The following is a 15,952-nucleotide window of genomic DNA, read 5'->3' as shown; positions in this document are numbered from 1 at the left end:
TAGATTCTTAATTGAACTCATTGAGCTTCACCAGGCTTCCATACGAAAATACCAGGGAACTCCAGTGCATTATTCTGATATAATCCCATCAGTTCATTTGCTAGAAGAAACGATAGCCCTAAATCGGTAGCCATGAGTGGTATTAAACTTCCAACATCTCCCATCAATGAAACAGGGCTTCCGTGCCTCTCACTGAATGGTTTTCAGTGGGACTACAGATGCCAATCACCCCCAGCCTCTCTCTGTTTTCTTACTTTGATAAATATCAGTTCTTTGGCTTATAGGAAAATAATTAAAGAGTCCCCATGTTAATTGCCAGGGAACAGTTGAAAACAAACAAACAAACAAAAAGAGGCCAAACACCAACATCCACTTGGTTTTTTGTTTATTTAAGACGCTGTGATTTCCCAAGGCTGGTTCAGATAAATACGTTTTGTCCAAGTTCAGGGGCTGCTGTTTTTCCTTGCTTCGTGAAATTATCTACGGGCAGGCCTTTGATCTTCCTGATCCATGCAGCTCTGCTGGCTTTTTCTGGATCAACCACTCCAGCCGGCTTTATGGCCTGAAACTCCTTCCTCTTGGCCTCCTCGTACTCTTTCTCCTCCTTCACAGTCAGCAGCATGAACTCCGTGTTCACTCTGAAGGGGTCGAGGGCCGTGTAGAAGCGGGGCCGATCTTTCTTGGCAGCCTGGGCCGTCGTGCCCATCGGCGGAGCCAGCATGTGGTTTGGTTTGATGACCTGTGTGCTGGTTAAGGGGCTGAAGCTGCGCACTGCCCCATCAGTTGAACTGGTTGCCGGGTCTTCACCCTTTAAGCTGCCAGAGAACCTGGGGCAGATAAGCACCGGCTGGGGGATGGTAGACTGGACTCTGGGGCTGTGCACGGAGTTCTTCAGGTTAGGCTGAAGCTTCTGGATTTCAAGGGGAATACTGGTTTGTTTCACGTCTATGGGAGGGTTGCTCAATCTCAACCGATCTACTGCAAGTTGGACCGACTGTCCCTTCAAACTCAGGACCTTCCTTGGGTATGAAATGGAAGGTCCCCAGGCATCGATGACCTGGGTTTGGGGCCTCCGGGGATAGGCAAACTCCCCAGAATTATGGACTTTCTGCAGGGCATTCACAGTCAGAAGGAACTGGTCAGGTGACATAGGGGTGCACCAGGACTTCTTCTGTGAGCAATTGATCAAGTCTCCCAAAGTTCCCAGTTGTCCTTGTTTTGGTATTTTCTCCACATCATCTCCTTTTTTAAAAAAAAGAAAAGAAAAACAAACCAGTGTTCCATGAAAACCATTAAGAACTTATGCATGAAAGTTAAATCCATTCCAACTGCTATTCAGACTAAGGTCTTTGTTACCCAATGGACATGCTGCCATCATGTGAGCAAAAATCCTCTATGAAACGAGAAATTACAACATATGTAACACAAGTTTTTAACAAATATGCTAGTACTTGTGTACAAGTGTGTATTAACCTCTAGATATGCATATTTTGGAAGGAACATATGTAATGCCTATGCTCCACACATTCGTGAAACTTCCCTGTGGGAATGACCTTCACACCCCATTTATAGGCCTTACAAATTTTCAGTAACATACCTATATTTTTAAATAAAACCTGTATTGCAAAGCTTGATCTCCACTTTATTAATCAAATTTGACTCCAAATGATCTTTGGATGTTTCTCAAAATCAAAACTGCCTTCAAAAAACATGTCACCCCTGCAAAATTGAAATTATCAAATGGCCAAAGGGCAGTTCCTGAACAGGAGTTCCCAAAATGTTTTGAACATTTTGTGGGTCCAAAAGTCACTGACAAGGACAAGAGATTCATTCTGGCATGCTACTTTAGGGTCAAGGCCTCCAAGATGCCCAAGACCCTTGAGTTAGCAACGATGTCTCCATAGGTGAGCAAATTTACTATGTCTCTCATTTGGGCTTTTGAATTCCTGCAATACCTCACAGACACACTGAAAACATTATCCTCCTTTTACAAAAGGAACAACTGAACCATGAAAAGGAGAAGGCATTTGTCTAGTCTGACCTAGCAAGTAAAATCTGCACCTCAAACTATATCAATAAAACTAGCAAAGAAAATGCAACAGGGTATTGATTTTACAATTTTATAACAGTGTATAATTCTCCTTGACCAAATAGGTCTTATCTAAATGAAATTAAGGTGTCAAAGTCTTCCCCGCGCTTCGTCCAATTCCAGAATACACCACTCTGTATGTGTGTGTGTGTGTGTGTGTGTGTCTGTGGGTGTATGTCTGTGTGTGTGTGAGAGAGACAAAACACAGTTTTTCTCCTTCTATTAAAAGGAATTGTGATGGGCTCATTATTCATTAACTTGTCTTTTTTTCATATAATAATATATTATGGATCTCTTTCCAAGTCAAAAATGGGGCTCCTCATCCATTTTTAGCTGTTGTATCATATGCCTTTGTCATAGTATGGCTTTGTCATCACCTACTTAGTTACTGCCCACTGAGGGACATTTAGTTTGTGAGTGATCAACCTTAAAGAAATGCAAATATCATCTTTACTTATCATATGAGCAAAATGATGGTGAACACCCAGTGTTGGCTTGGAAGCAGTGGGAGCTCTCATGCATTGCTGGTGGGAGTGAAAATTGACACAGCAGTTTTTAAAGACAACTATGGCAATCTCCTTCTAGCTTTTAAAATGCAATCATCCTTGTGGCTCAGCGATGCCACGCCTAGGACTTTACCCCGCAGGTATACCTATACAGGTACACAGACACAGGTACATGCAAGGATGCCCATTGTTATTACAGACCTCACAGAACTCAATTGTTTTACCCTCACCTTGAAGCTAGTCTCTGCAGGGAGTTTGATTCAAAGAAACACTATTATATTAGCCAAAAATATTTGAAAGGCATTTTAAATCTTTACCAGAGTCTCTCAAAAACAACAAAGGGACACCCGATTCATGGTAACTCTTCTCCAAAGCCCCTCCCCGCCTATCTCCCTGACCCCCTTATCTCACATGTAGAGCACCCCCCAATCCAGCTCCTCCCCCTAAAATGCCTCTGCAATCAGCCCCACTGCCTCTTCTCCCTTCCGCTGTGCCCATTACTCAGATTGAGGACACAACAGTCCAAGAAGTGACGAGGCTGACTGTGAGCCCAAAACCAGAAGCTCAGCTCTGAGAAAGGCGCTCGCTCTGCGTGGCCTCAAGCCAGTACGGGGACGATTAGGGAAAACCCACCGCTCTTAGGAGAAGCTGGGCATTTTATCCATCCAGAATCCAAGCAAACTGATTGATCAACCTGCTGAAAAATTAGACTGAACAAAGAGAGAGAGAGAGAGATTGAATCTTGCCACACGAATTCAGAATAAAGGATCACCGTTCTTCTTATCTCCGGCGAGGGGTTTTGCTTCCAAATTCTCTTGCTCGGTGCCCGTGCCATTTGCTTCCCTAGAACTCGGTCTCTTCCTGCCATCTCTTCGGGGTGACTTTGGCTTTCCTTGCCTTAGAGGTGCCTCCGTTAACACTCCTAAATTAAGATTGAGGAGGAAACTGTAGTAATTATATGATTCAATTAGGTATGAATACTGGGGGCGCAGCTGATAATTCAACTGATTTTCACCCAAATTATCACTTTACTGTTTGTTGCTTCCTGTTGTCCCATGAAACAAGGCAATCACCTGGAGCCGAAGGTCCATCTAGATCACCTCCTGACGCCCCCCTCCTACCCCCGTTTCCTACTGATTATCAAGCTTTAAGCATTATCTGAAATTCTCGGTCCTCTGTCCTAACTGACCGTTTGTGGTGTAATACGCTTGGAGGTGATGTATTGATCTAGTATTTTCCAGGTACGCATGTTATCAGTCAGAGGTCTACAGAGAATACACTCCTCAGAGGACATTTTTCTGCAGTACAATATATCTTGTCTGTGTCCTAAGGAAACAATCATGTACTATATGCTTGGATCAGGGGCAAGGGGGAGGACGTTGGTTGTCTGTTTTTTGTTTTAATGGCAAGTATGAAGGGCTAGTGTCATCTACTGCAGAAAGATTCTAACAAGTTTGAAAACTTAGGCCTTGAAAATCAGGAGATTCCCTTGAGCTGGCTAACAAATTGTCACATCAAAGAGAATGACATAAAGGTTGGGATTTATATCATCAAGAAACCATTGACCAAAATATTCCACAGAGAAACTGGTCCTGGAAGTCCCTCACCTGCTCCACGGGGTACCACTGGGGCTGCCTGGGATTCAGTTGTTACCTGTAGGTAACCTGGATGCCCTCAGGAGAACTCGGGACCTGTGAGATTTGCTGAACAGGGACTCCTGGGCTGTCTGTTTGCTAGATGTGGATTCCTGAGGGCTGTAAATCTGAGTGCTCGACTTGGAGAGAACTTCTGCGGGGCCGTTTTCTTCGCTGTCCTCCTCTTTGCCCTTCTTCTTTTGCTTGGCCCGTTCCAGGGAGTACTGCCACTTGATATTCTCAAACTGGAACATGAGGACGTTGCTCTCCGTGTTGATCACCATCCTGCAACCAAAGCAACAGGGTTGCCCACAAAAGGAGCGTGGAGGCCGCCACTGCCCGGCTTCCAAATATGCATTTGGACTACTGTCCCATCTGCTCCTGAGGCCAAGGGATCAGTGCCCGGGAAATGACCGCACAGACAGGGTGGTGTAGGTTGTTGCAGGGTCTACGGCGGAGAAAGGTGGCAGGCCGTGCAGCAGGGGTCGTTAGCTCTGTAGCCGTTTTCTTTAGAAATTAGATGTGAGCAAGGCACACGTGTCCTGATTACTTCGCTTCTCGGATTACAATATTTTTAAATGAATTTCCGTTCCTGGAGTGAGTGCCAAGAACCTGGGGTGCCCGAGTCAGAAGGCTTAGCTACTCTGCACACAGATGTCTTCAAGTTCACTCCTTTTTTCCTAAGCACAGCATCCAAATGCCACGGCTCTACTGCCGTGATGGGATGAGGAAAACTCTAATGGGGGAGGCCTTCAAGCCCTCGCTGACCCTCCAGCCTCACCCCCTTCACGCCATCACTCCGGGTGTCTGTGCACGCTCTACGTTCAGACAGAACATTTGTACTTTGTAAAGCAGGAGGATTTCTGTCTTCCCTAATCCCCACTCTCATGCCACTAGAGAAAAAAAGAGTTCTAAACCCGGGGTCCCCAACATCGCCTCCTACCCACCCACTGTTCCTGGGGTTCACAGCGTTTCCAGGGCATTGCTTTCCCTCCCCCACCTCTGCTCCTAGGTCTCCCATAACCATAAACAAGAAATGGAAATGCTATGTGTGGGCTCCTTTCTGCGCCAAAAGGCTGCAATTTTAAGACTGTCACTGTCAGCGTAAACTCTCCATAAAAGTGACTCGTTACGGTTGGAAGCGCTGGAATGGAACTTGGGGAATCATTCCAATTAGAAATCTCTTTCAGACATATTTTTGCTCAAGCTGACATCTCTCTTCGGATGTCATGATTAAGAAAAGGTCAAAGGTGACCTTTTTTTATAGCCTCTGACTTCGTAACTGAAAACCATTAATTTATTGAGCCTTAGTATACTAGCACCTCCCCACTTGAAGCAAGGAGGATGGCAGATTCTTGTGGTTCGAAGAGATTAAGTGATGTCTTGAGTGAGGCTGTGGTAGAATTTAAAAGTTAAGTCTAGGTGGGTATTTTCACATGATATCACCCTGAACCTAGCGTCTAACAACACAGTATTATATACAATTAGTGTCGTCATGGTTCCGCTTTCTGTAAACTGTTCAGTTCTGCCCCACTGGACACTGGGCCGCCTGCCAATGCCATCCCCACCCTCCTGCAAGTCTCTCTGCATCAGAAGCAAGACACAGAGAGCTGGGGAGCTCTCAGGCTAGACGTGGAATCAGGGGCTGCAGGCTGACAGAACCTCGGTCCCCACGGCAGAGCTGTATTGAGCCCATCGCGCAATTGGATCAGACCCAGAACGAATGAAGAGTAATGTGGTCCCTGATTGCTAAGTTCTGTGTGAAGTCCCGTGAGTCCCCCATGAGCCTATTACTGCAGCCAAGACTGGAGGCGAGCACGGCCCACTCTCTCCTGCTGCCGGCAAATCCGGGGCCAGTGTCCCAGAGGAGGAAAAAACATCATCCAAACAGAAATGCTCAGGGCTCTGACCTCCACACCTACCACCCACCTGTTGCCCTGAATAAAGAAGGACAGCACAGGATAACCTCTGCCATTGGCTTTCATCACCTTCAGACAGTTCCCATTTAGGAAATTGTAAATGCGGATCTTGCCATCTGCACAGGCACTGATGACCCGGAGGAAGAGAAGGGCCACGTGGAGAACCTCCCTGGAAGGGAACAGAGCAATGGGCAGTACCCACCTTCTGGCAAACTGTGTGGGTGTGTCTGGAGTCGGGGCATTTCGGGTACTGTTGGGAGGCAGGGGTCGTGACTGTCCTTGAAACTATGTTTGCCATCATTTTATGATTCTGGATAAAAACCATTAACCCTCAAGACACAGATGGAATCTCTCCCCCTATTCTGTGTTATTTTTCCTGCAATTTGGTCACAGTGCCACAAGGTGGCAAAACAAAAAAGCTTAAGTCACAGATTCTTTTTTTTTTTTTGGTCTGATACATAGATGACCATGCTTCTCTCTTACAATTTGATTCCTAGCTAATACTTCTCATGCTGAGAAGTATTTAACGTTTTGAATCTTTCTAAAAGTAGCATTGTTATATAAAGAAAGAAAAAAAAAGCAAGGGAAAATGATCATCTTTATAAGAAGCAAAAACCTGGTATTTGAGCAGTTTCTTTTGGTTCTTAAATTAGTGGCTTTAATTCTTTCAGTGAAACATCCTTGAGGAAAATTGTACCCAGGGGTGAGATTTTTGAGCTCCCTTTTGTGACAACCAGCAGGAAAAGAGAGGGGATCAGGAGAAGACTTAGGTAGATGCCTCCAACAGAATTCTCCCTACAACAGCTGGCTCCAACTTGGGCTCCAGGTAAGTTGGAGTATTCAATTCTGAGAAGTGTAATTACCCCTTTGCTGTTAATGCTACTGAAAAATGGACCTTGATGTCACCAATTTGTTAGATCTTATATGTAAAGCAGGTCCATTGATCCCTGCCGTCTCTACCCATCCAAGTCCATCCATGGCCTCACTCATGTGCTACCTTCTCCATAAAACCATCCCTTACCTTCATTCTCCTCTCATTACACTCCCGTACACAAACTTCGGGTATATTGTCAGAACCTCTTGGGCACAGTCCACATCTTATCCATCTTTGCACACCCAGCACAGTGCCTAGCCCCGTAGCAGGCCCTCAATAAATATTTGTTAGAAAAGTGAATGTTGACTCACGTTTCAGTGTATGATTGTTGCTACAGTACGTTAAAAGAGTGACATCCACCCCACACCATTTGGCCTTGGTCAGATCCCAGAGCCATATTAAGACTTTTCAAGGCCCCAACAACTAGCGAAACAGAAATAGCAAAGACCTTGAAAGAGAGGAGATATTCAAAAAACAGCAAAGACGCCAATGTGGTTTGAATCCCACCTCACATGATGAATGGATGGACAGATAGATAGATCAATCTAAGGTATAAAATAAGTATAAGAAAGTCCAACCAAGTTCCAGGTTTTTCTTAAGATGGAAATACAATAACTATATTGGTGCGCCTCGGTCCACCTGTGGGGGAATCCAGCACTAGGAGAGATGCCTCGTGAGAGAAGGGTTGCCTCTTTGTGTATCTCTTTGGATCTTGCTGAGCTAAGTCTACACTTTTCATGGGTTCCTGTGACATTTGGTGGTTCACCCTATACCATTATAGCCTGGTGATTAAAAGCACAGGCTTTGGGATCAGAAAACCTGGGATCAAAACCTGATCCTACCTCTTACTGACTATATAACCTTGAGAAAATAACTTAACCTCTCAGTTTTCAGTTTTCTATACCATGAAAAGGAGGAACTGCCTCAGAGGATTGCTGTCAGAATTAAATCAATCAAGGTATTTAAAAAACTTAGCCCATACCTGACACAACAGCAGTTTTCATGGTCCTGGCATAACCCAGTCTCCTTTCAGGTTTATCTCTGTTCTAGAAATAAGTCATTTGTCTCCTTCTTTGTTCCTCTTTTATCAAAAGAGACTGCAGAGGGTGATGTCAGTGAAAATGGTGGAGGAAGGAACTCCAAAATTCCGTCCTTCCATAAAAGCAACGAAGAAACTGGCAAAAACTGTCAGAATCAACTATTTGGAACTCTGGAAAATAACCAAAGGCTTGCAGCAACCCAGGGAGCACTTAGACAAGAAAATGATCTTAGTCTCAGTAGGAACAGTGGACTTTGTGGCATGTTAACTTACCCTAGTCCAATCCCAACTCCCCAGCCCAGTGGCAGCCATGAAAATATCAATAACAGCCCACATTCCTGGTACTGGAGGAAACAGAACAGACCTCATTCACAATGAATTATCTGACCTGTCTGGTGGCTTCCTGGGAGACTGGCTCAAAAAACTTGTCATTATTTCATCTTACCAGGAACTTATCCAGTGCTAAAACTACTACCTGGGGAGGGCGGGGGTGGGGGGAACGTTTTGTTAAAAACATAGGCAAATATTTTAGTCATGGTTGCCTAAGGCAATAGATATCTGTTGGGGCAAACAGTACACTAACCAAGAAGCTTTGGAGGAAAAACTGGGGAATGAAATGTCTGTAAGGGCTTTGAAAAGCTCAGATGTATTTCTGGGACTCTATCTGGCCACATACACGCCCAGGGCTGTGCACATGCTTGGGGGAGACTTGAAAAAGCCCTAAGCTCTCACTCTTGAATGACCTTGATGGTCTGCACAAGCAGGAAATGAGGGCTAAGGCAGAGTTGTAAACTGTCTGGCTGAGTGTTGAAGGCTTCCCTCAACAGGGACACAGAGCCCCTTGGCAAAGAATGGGAGGTATTTTGTTTCCAGGTGTTCCAATAAATCTCTTTCCAGTCATGAGCACACCACCAAGGTAATAAAACAGAGACTTCAGTGGCCAAACAAGACAAAGAATACAGACTCACTAAACAAACAAACAATAAAAACTACAACAAACAACTAGAAAAAAAAAAAGAAAGAAAGAAACCCTGGGCATGGGGGAGAACTTGATTTCCCGAGTTGTCATATTAAAATATTCAGACTGTACAGCTTTCAGCAAAAAAACTGTAAAGTGTAAAAAGACACTAGAGGGTATGGCCCATAAACAGGGAAAAAAGTAATCGATAAAAACTGTGCTCAAGGAAGCCCAATGGTTGCACTTTCTAGACAAAGACTTTAAATCATCTATTTTAAATGTGTTCAAAGAGCTAAGGAAAACCATGCCCACAGAACTAAAGGAAAGTATAAGAATGGTGTCTCACCAAATAAAGAATATCAATAAAGAATTAGAAATTATAAAAGAATCCAAACAGAAATTCTGGAGTTGAAAAACTATAATAACTGAAATGAAAATTCACTAGAGGGGCTCAACAGCAGATTCAAGCAGGCAGAAGAAGGAAAGCATTTGAAGAGAGGTCAATTGAGACTATATAGTCTAAAGAACAGAAAGAAAGGTTAGAAAAATGAACAGAACCTCCGAAGTCTGTGTGACATCATCAAACATCAACATATGCATAACAGGATTCCCAGAAAAAGAGGAGAGAAAGGAGCACAAAGAATATTTGAATAATGGCCAAAAACTTTCCAAACATGATGAAAAACATTAATCTACACATTCCAGAACCTCAACTCTAACTAGGATAGACTCAAAAAGATCCACACCTAGACATATTATAATCAAACTATAAGCAGTAAGAGAAGGGCAGCTCATAACATAAAAAGGATCCTCAATAAGATTAATAACTGACTTCCCATCAGAAACCATGGAAGCTAGAAGGCAATAGAATGACCTACTCAAAGTGCTGAAAGGGTAAAAAAATAACTGTAAACACAGTATTCTATATCCATCAAAACCATTCTCAAAAATGGAGAAATTAAGAAATTCCAAAATAAACAAAAACTGAAATTTCATCACTAGCAGACCTACCTAACAAGAAATGGTACATGGAGTCCTTCAGGTTGAACTGAAAGGACACTAGACAGTAATTCAAATCCACATGAAGAAATAAAGAGCATCAGGAAAGGTAACTATCAATACAACTACCTAGGAAAATACAAAACAGAGCGTAAATGTATCTTTTAATTTATAACTCTTTTTTTTCCATCTCATTTAAAAGACAACTGCATAAAACAATAATTATAAGTCTATGATAATGGACACACAGGATATAAAGATTTGTTACAAAAAGAGTATAAAAGAGGGGGGAGAAGGAGTTGTATAGGAGCAGTTTTTGTACACTATTGAAATTAAATTGATATTAATGTGAACTAGATAAATGAAGACATGAATTGTAATCCCCTGGGCAACCACTAAGAAAATAATTCAAAAATATAGAGGAAAAAAAAAATGACAAGGGAATTAAAATGGCACACTAGAAAATATCTAAATATCCATTTAATATCCAAAAAGACCATAACAGAAGACTTGAGAAACAAAAAAATACAAAAGACTATATAGAAAACAAATAGTAAAATGGTAGAGTTAAGTCCATTCTACACTTATTGTAAATGGATTAACTCTTCAATCAAAAGGCAGACATTGGAAAAAGGATTAAAAACGTGATCCAACTATATGCTGTCTACAAGAGACTCAATTGTAGATTCACAGACACAAATAAAGGTGAAAGAATGGAAAAAGATACTCCATACCAAAGAAGCTCCAGAGTAGCTACACTAATATCACACAAAATAGACCTTTAGACAAAATTGTTAATGGAGACCAAAAAAGAACATTATATAATGATAAAAGGGTGAATTTACCAAGCAGATATAACAATTATAAATGCATATTCACCTAAGAGCCCCAAAATATGCGACGCAAAACTCACAGAATTAAAGAGAGAAATAGAAAACTCAATAATCATAGATGGAGACTTCAATGCAACACTTTAAAAAATGGATAGAACAGAAAATCAGCAAGAAAAAACAAGCCATAAACAACATTATAAACTATATGTAGACCTAACACACATATACTGAGCATTCCACCAACAACAGCATACACTTTCATCCCAGTGCACATGAAGCATTCTCCAGGGTAGACCATACATTAGGCCATAAAATGTGTCAGTAAATTTTGAAAGATGGAAATTATATAAAGTATGTTCTCCAACTGCAATGAAATTAAATTAGAAATGAATAACAGAAGGAAATTTGGGGAATTCATAAATATGTATGGAAATTAAACAACATGCTCTTAAATAACCACTGGGGGAAAGAAGAATTTAGAAAGTAAATTAGAAAATACTTTGAGATAAATTAAAATAAAAACACAACATATCAAAACTTATGGGATGCAGCCTATAGCAGTGTTCAGAGGGAAATTTATAGCAGTAAATACTCACATTTCTCCAATCAATAACCTAACCTTTCACCTTAAGAAACTAAAAAAAAGGGTCAAACTAAACCCAAAGCAAGCAGAAGGAAGGAAAATATAGAGCAGAAATCAATGAAAAGAGAATTGAAAAACAACAGAGAAAATTAATAAAACCAAAAGTTTGTTCTTTGAAAAGATCAACAAACCTTTAGCTAGAAATTGTCAAATCTTTGCTTAGACTGACCAAGGAAATAAGAAATAAAACTCAAATTACTAAAATCAGAAATGAAACAGAGGACATTACTACTGACTGATGGAAATATTCTGTAATTAGATAGTGGTAATGGTTGCAAAACATTATGAATATACTAAAACCCACTGAATTGTATGCTACAAAATGGTAAGTTTTATGTAATGTGAATTATATCTTAATTTTAAAATTGTAAAAAAATATATTAGGACAATACTAGCTATGGAAAAGACATTAAAGAATAAAGGTTTTTTTAAAAAAAGACACTACAGGGTACAGAAGCTTTTCTAAGGATCATCATTTTTGTCAGCCCTACTTTGCATCCTCTAATTTCATTCCTCATATCCATTCTCTCCTACACTGTATGCAGAATCTTAATTTTGGATAAAAAAATGTTGGACCAAGAGAACAGAAAGGAGCCCTCTTTCTCTGGTCCTTCTTCCGTGAAGGACAGAGAGCAAATATATGTTTTTTCATCCATGTCATATTCTAAAGATGGGTATCAGTGCAATCATTAGAACCCTCCGGGAAGGCAATCTGTCAAATTAGTCCTCATTATCAATCAGTTGGAAATATTTATTAAGCACTTACATATACACAGGACTACTACAGATGAGTGGGAGAAAGGGCCCTAAAAATGAGAACATTGACAATGTCCTCCAGGTGTGCTGTAACTGTCTATGGATTTGCTGTAACTGTGCAAGGCATCAAGAGCCAATGTGAATGGTATGTTGGGCTGTCATTCGATGGAAGTGGGAATGGTCTAAGAAGGTCTCATAGCTGAGGAAGAGTGGGAGGCTCGTAGATTGATGAAATGTTGAACATACTGCTGAGTCTGCTGGGAACAATTATTTTCCAATAACTAAACTAAATCTTACTGAATCATGATTGGAAGGTTTTAAAAACGCATAGTTACAATTTTCAGGCGACATCACAAAGTTTGAGTCCCTCCTTGAGGTCAAGTTTTGACAATCCAGATGATATGCTGAGAAGCTTACTGATAAATCACCCAAGGGTTGGATAAATCACTGAACACTGGCCTTTCCTGACACCCACCTGTCAACAATGCAGTCATACACCCCAGAGAGAGAACATACACATAAACGCCCATATCCCCCTCCACCGCCCACAAAGCCAGTCTGCCTGTTCAAGAGGTTCCTGTGAGGGTACAAGGAAATATAGGGCCATATTTCACTAAATAACTATCCCGTGATAGATCCTCCTGGAAGGCCCACTTACTCTTTCAATCGACTGGGACAGCACTTAGTTTCCTGGCATTTCTTATAATGCACTCAGGGGAAGAAGCATTATTCATGCAGTACAGGAGTGGCATACAGCAGCCTGTAAAACCCATGACTGTGGCAGAACCATTAACTGACCATAATACCCTTTCAAATAAGCTTAGATGTGACCTCAGAGTACTTCTTAATTGGCTCCAAGCAGCCACCACCACTAAACTGGGATTGGAAGTGTACAATGAAATCCATTTGCTGTCCTGGAATAGAATCGAGCCCGCAGGCTTTAAGGGAGCTCCTTCTTTAAGCCCTTGGTTATTTTTAAACCTTTGGCACTTGGATAATTTTAAGCTTTTGTGAACACGCAATTCCAAGATTTTAAGCTTACTGGAGCTGGCATTATTTGGTGGACAGTTCTGCCAATATTCCTAAGTTTGGTAGGTAACAGATACAAATTTATCCCATGTGCCGTAAGTGTAAAGTTTCAATAACCTCTCAAAATCCACATTTAGTATTATTTCTTAAGAGAAATAAGGGAGGACAGGAGAGGGGGTGGTCGTAGTGGGCGACAGGCAGAAGAGGAGGCAGCGGAGACGGGCGAGGAGCAGAGGCGACAGACGGTCAGCAGAGGGGACCGATCTGCCGAAGAGCGACGTCTGGGCTCTGGCAGGAAACGGAGGCGGGCAGGACCTGGGTCACGGCTTCCTTGGCACCTACTTTGGATGCTTGAAGGCCATGAGGCACCGCTCGTACTTTCCCACCATGCTCCAGGCCATCACCAGGCCGTCAGCGCTTCCCGACAGGAGATGCCACTGGTCGAAGCACAGACACTTCACAGCTCCCTCATGGCCGTTGAGCGTCTGCAAGAAAAGATGCCTCTGTTTTCAGCCCGTCTTCAACTCAGACTGTGACTCCTCAAAGGCCAGAGCTGGAGGCTTCTCGAGATGAATCCCAAAGCCACACTCCACCAATCCGTGGCCACCACCACTTAGCACTTATCTGAGCTGACCGCGCCTTTGCTCTAATGAGGCCAGCGGACTCCATGCCCCCCGCTCTCCGGAGCTCTCTCCCGAGTTGAGGAGGAAGGTGAGCAGGGAGAGGCCTTGCTCCCGGCGGGTCTGTGGTGGGGCAGGCCCCCCCTTCCTAGAGTGCCAGAGAGGGCCACGATTTACCTTCCTCTGCTGCCAGAAGGGCAAGACTCAGGTGTTCCGGCCCCAGCTCCTTGCCAGGACCCAGAGGCAGCTGGGCTTCCCTGTGCCTGCAACTGCTGGGCAGACCACGGTGACGACATCACTGGTGGCAAGAGCCTGCCAGCCGGGCCAGGGCTTCTCACTGTGATCCCGTGTCCCGGCACAAATGACATCTCCCCACCGCCCACTAGGGCCAGGGGGCTTCCAATCCAGCGAGAACGCTTTTTTTGTGTGAACAATCACTTTCTAGACAGCCAATGTTCTCTTCTCATGAGAGGAAGGAGGAAGACAGTTGTGGCTTTGTTCATTCCTATACCCCACAACAGAATCAGGCTGGAATGTTCCGGAAGAGGAGAAGGCACTTTACTGGTGCTGCTGGTAAAAGATCCTGAGCCCATGTACCACGCGGAGTCAGAATGCAGCCTCCGCCGCCACCACCCACCCATGACAACGCGGCTCACGCGGGCCTTGACCTTCTACTGGCTCAGAATGGCCCCTTCTTGGGGGGCCTTCCCCTCCCCCTTTTCAGGACCACCCTCTTTAGGTGACTGTCACTCAACTGCTCTAGGGCAGTCTGGGGAGCTACCTGCAGGGGGACTGCCAGTGTCCTCCAGCCCTTCACCCCCAGTGCCCCGTCCCCCCGGTGCCCGCCCCTCACCTTCACCAGCTGGGCCGTGATGATGTGCCACACTTTGACCAGCCCTTTCTCACAGCTGCTCACGATGTACGTGTCATTGATCCTGGTGGCCAGGATGGGGTCTTTGTGTTTAAAGGTCTTCAGGCACTTTCCTGTCTCTATATCCCACTCTGAAAGGGAGGGGGAGAGAGGGGTAGGTGCACGGAGAGGGTGGCAGTGGGGCTCCACACCCCATCGCAGAAGCTAAGACCAGCCGAGCCCATCGTGTCAGACCCCAGAAGGCTTCACCTGGCCCGGCAGCTCCAAAGGCTCACCCACAGCCCACGTACCTGCAACCCAGCGCTCCCCGAACACAGCCCTTAGGAGAGCCGGCAGCGCGTGGACCTCGGCTCTGACCCTGGAACTTAGCCTCGGGGTCCAAGAGTCGGACAGTTCATCTCTAATAAGCCTCCTCAACTCTAAGAAGCCTGAAAAATGCTTCCTGTGGAGTGGATGTCAGGAAAATCACGGCAGACGTTCATGTCCTCATTCCTCCCGGATGCTGACCCACACCTTCTATCCCCCAAAGGAAAGAAAGCTGTCTCTCCTCATGTACATTTTAAAATATTTCTGAATCGGACTTTTGGATTTTACTTTTGCGACACAGCTCAGGGCAGGTCTACTGTTGCTGCTACGCAGACAGCGTCGGAGCCACCGCACCCCGTACTGTAAGTGTTGGGTGGGCATGTGTCCCTGGGTGGGTGGGAGAGCCGAGCTTAAAGGAAGAAGCTGAAAGCAGGCACCACGAATTCAGGGGTGAGGGCGTTAAAGCCCCCGAAGAACCTTCCTCCTCGGGTAACAGAACACGTAACCTAGGACCAGGCGAGTAACCGCAGCTGGCATCCACACTGCGCTAGCTGTGAGCCAGGTGCCACTCAAAGCGCCTGACAGGCCTTAACTCATCTTCACGAGGCAGAGCTGTTACTATTCCTCACTGTATAGATGCGGAAACTGAGGCCCAGAGAGGTTCTGTAACCTGCTCAAGATCACACAGGTGGTACACAGATTGAGCTGCGACTGGAACCCAGGGAGTCTGGGTCCACGGGCCACGCTCCTAACCATTAACCAGGACTATGTGAGTACACTTTTCTACACTTGTTTTTAAGTATATATTGGCTCTTTTATCAAACTAGAAGTGGGAAAATTGAAAGATGAATTAAAGGAGTTATTGGTAAGGTGTCC

At 44.0% G+C, this 15,952-nt stretch overlaps 1 protein-coding gene across 2 annotated transcripts in view; it reads right to left on the bottom strand.

The window, feature by feature from the left end:
• Window positions 1-402: 402 nt before the first annotated feature.
• FBXW10B (F-box and WD repeat domain containing 10B) overlaps window positions 403-15,952 on the bottom strand; it is a 34,805-nt gene continuing 19,255 nt past the window's right edge. For both annotated transcript variants that reach the window (XM_061175727.1, XM_061175726.1), the window contains 5 exons: window positions 14,753-14,901; window positions 13,622-13,764; window positions 4,249-4,514; window positions 3,368-3,517; window positions 403-1,242 (listed from right to left, as the gene is read on the bottom strand). In XM_061175727.1, coding sequence (XP_061031710.1) covers window positions 419-1,242; window positions 3,368-3,517; window positions 4,249-4,514; window positions 13,622-13,764; window positions 14,753-14,901 — 1,532 coding nt within the window. In that variant the 3' untranslated portion in view covers window positions 403-418. The remainder of the gene's footprint in view (window positions 1,243-3,367; window positions 3,518-4,248; window positions 4,515-13,621; window positions 13,765-14,752; window positions 14,902-15,952) is intronic.

The sequence above is a fragment of the Eubalaena glacialis genome, chromosome 19, assembly GCF_028564815.1.
Source record: "Eubalaena glacialis isolate mEubGla1 chromosome 19, mEubGla1.1.hap2.+ XY, whole genome shotgun sequence".
NCBI classification, from domain to species: Eukaryota; Metazoa; Chordata; class Mammalia; order Artiodactyla; family Balaenidae; genus Eubalaena; species Eubalaena glacialis.
Note: the sequence above shows the minus strand (reverse complement) of the source record. Positions and strands in the feature narration are given on the sequence as shown.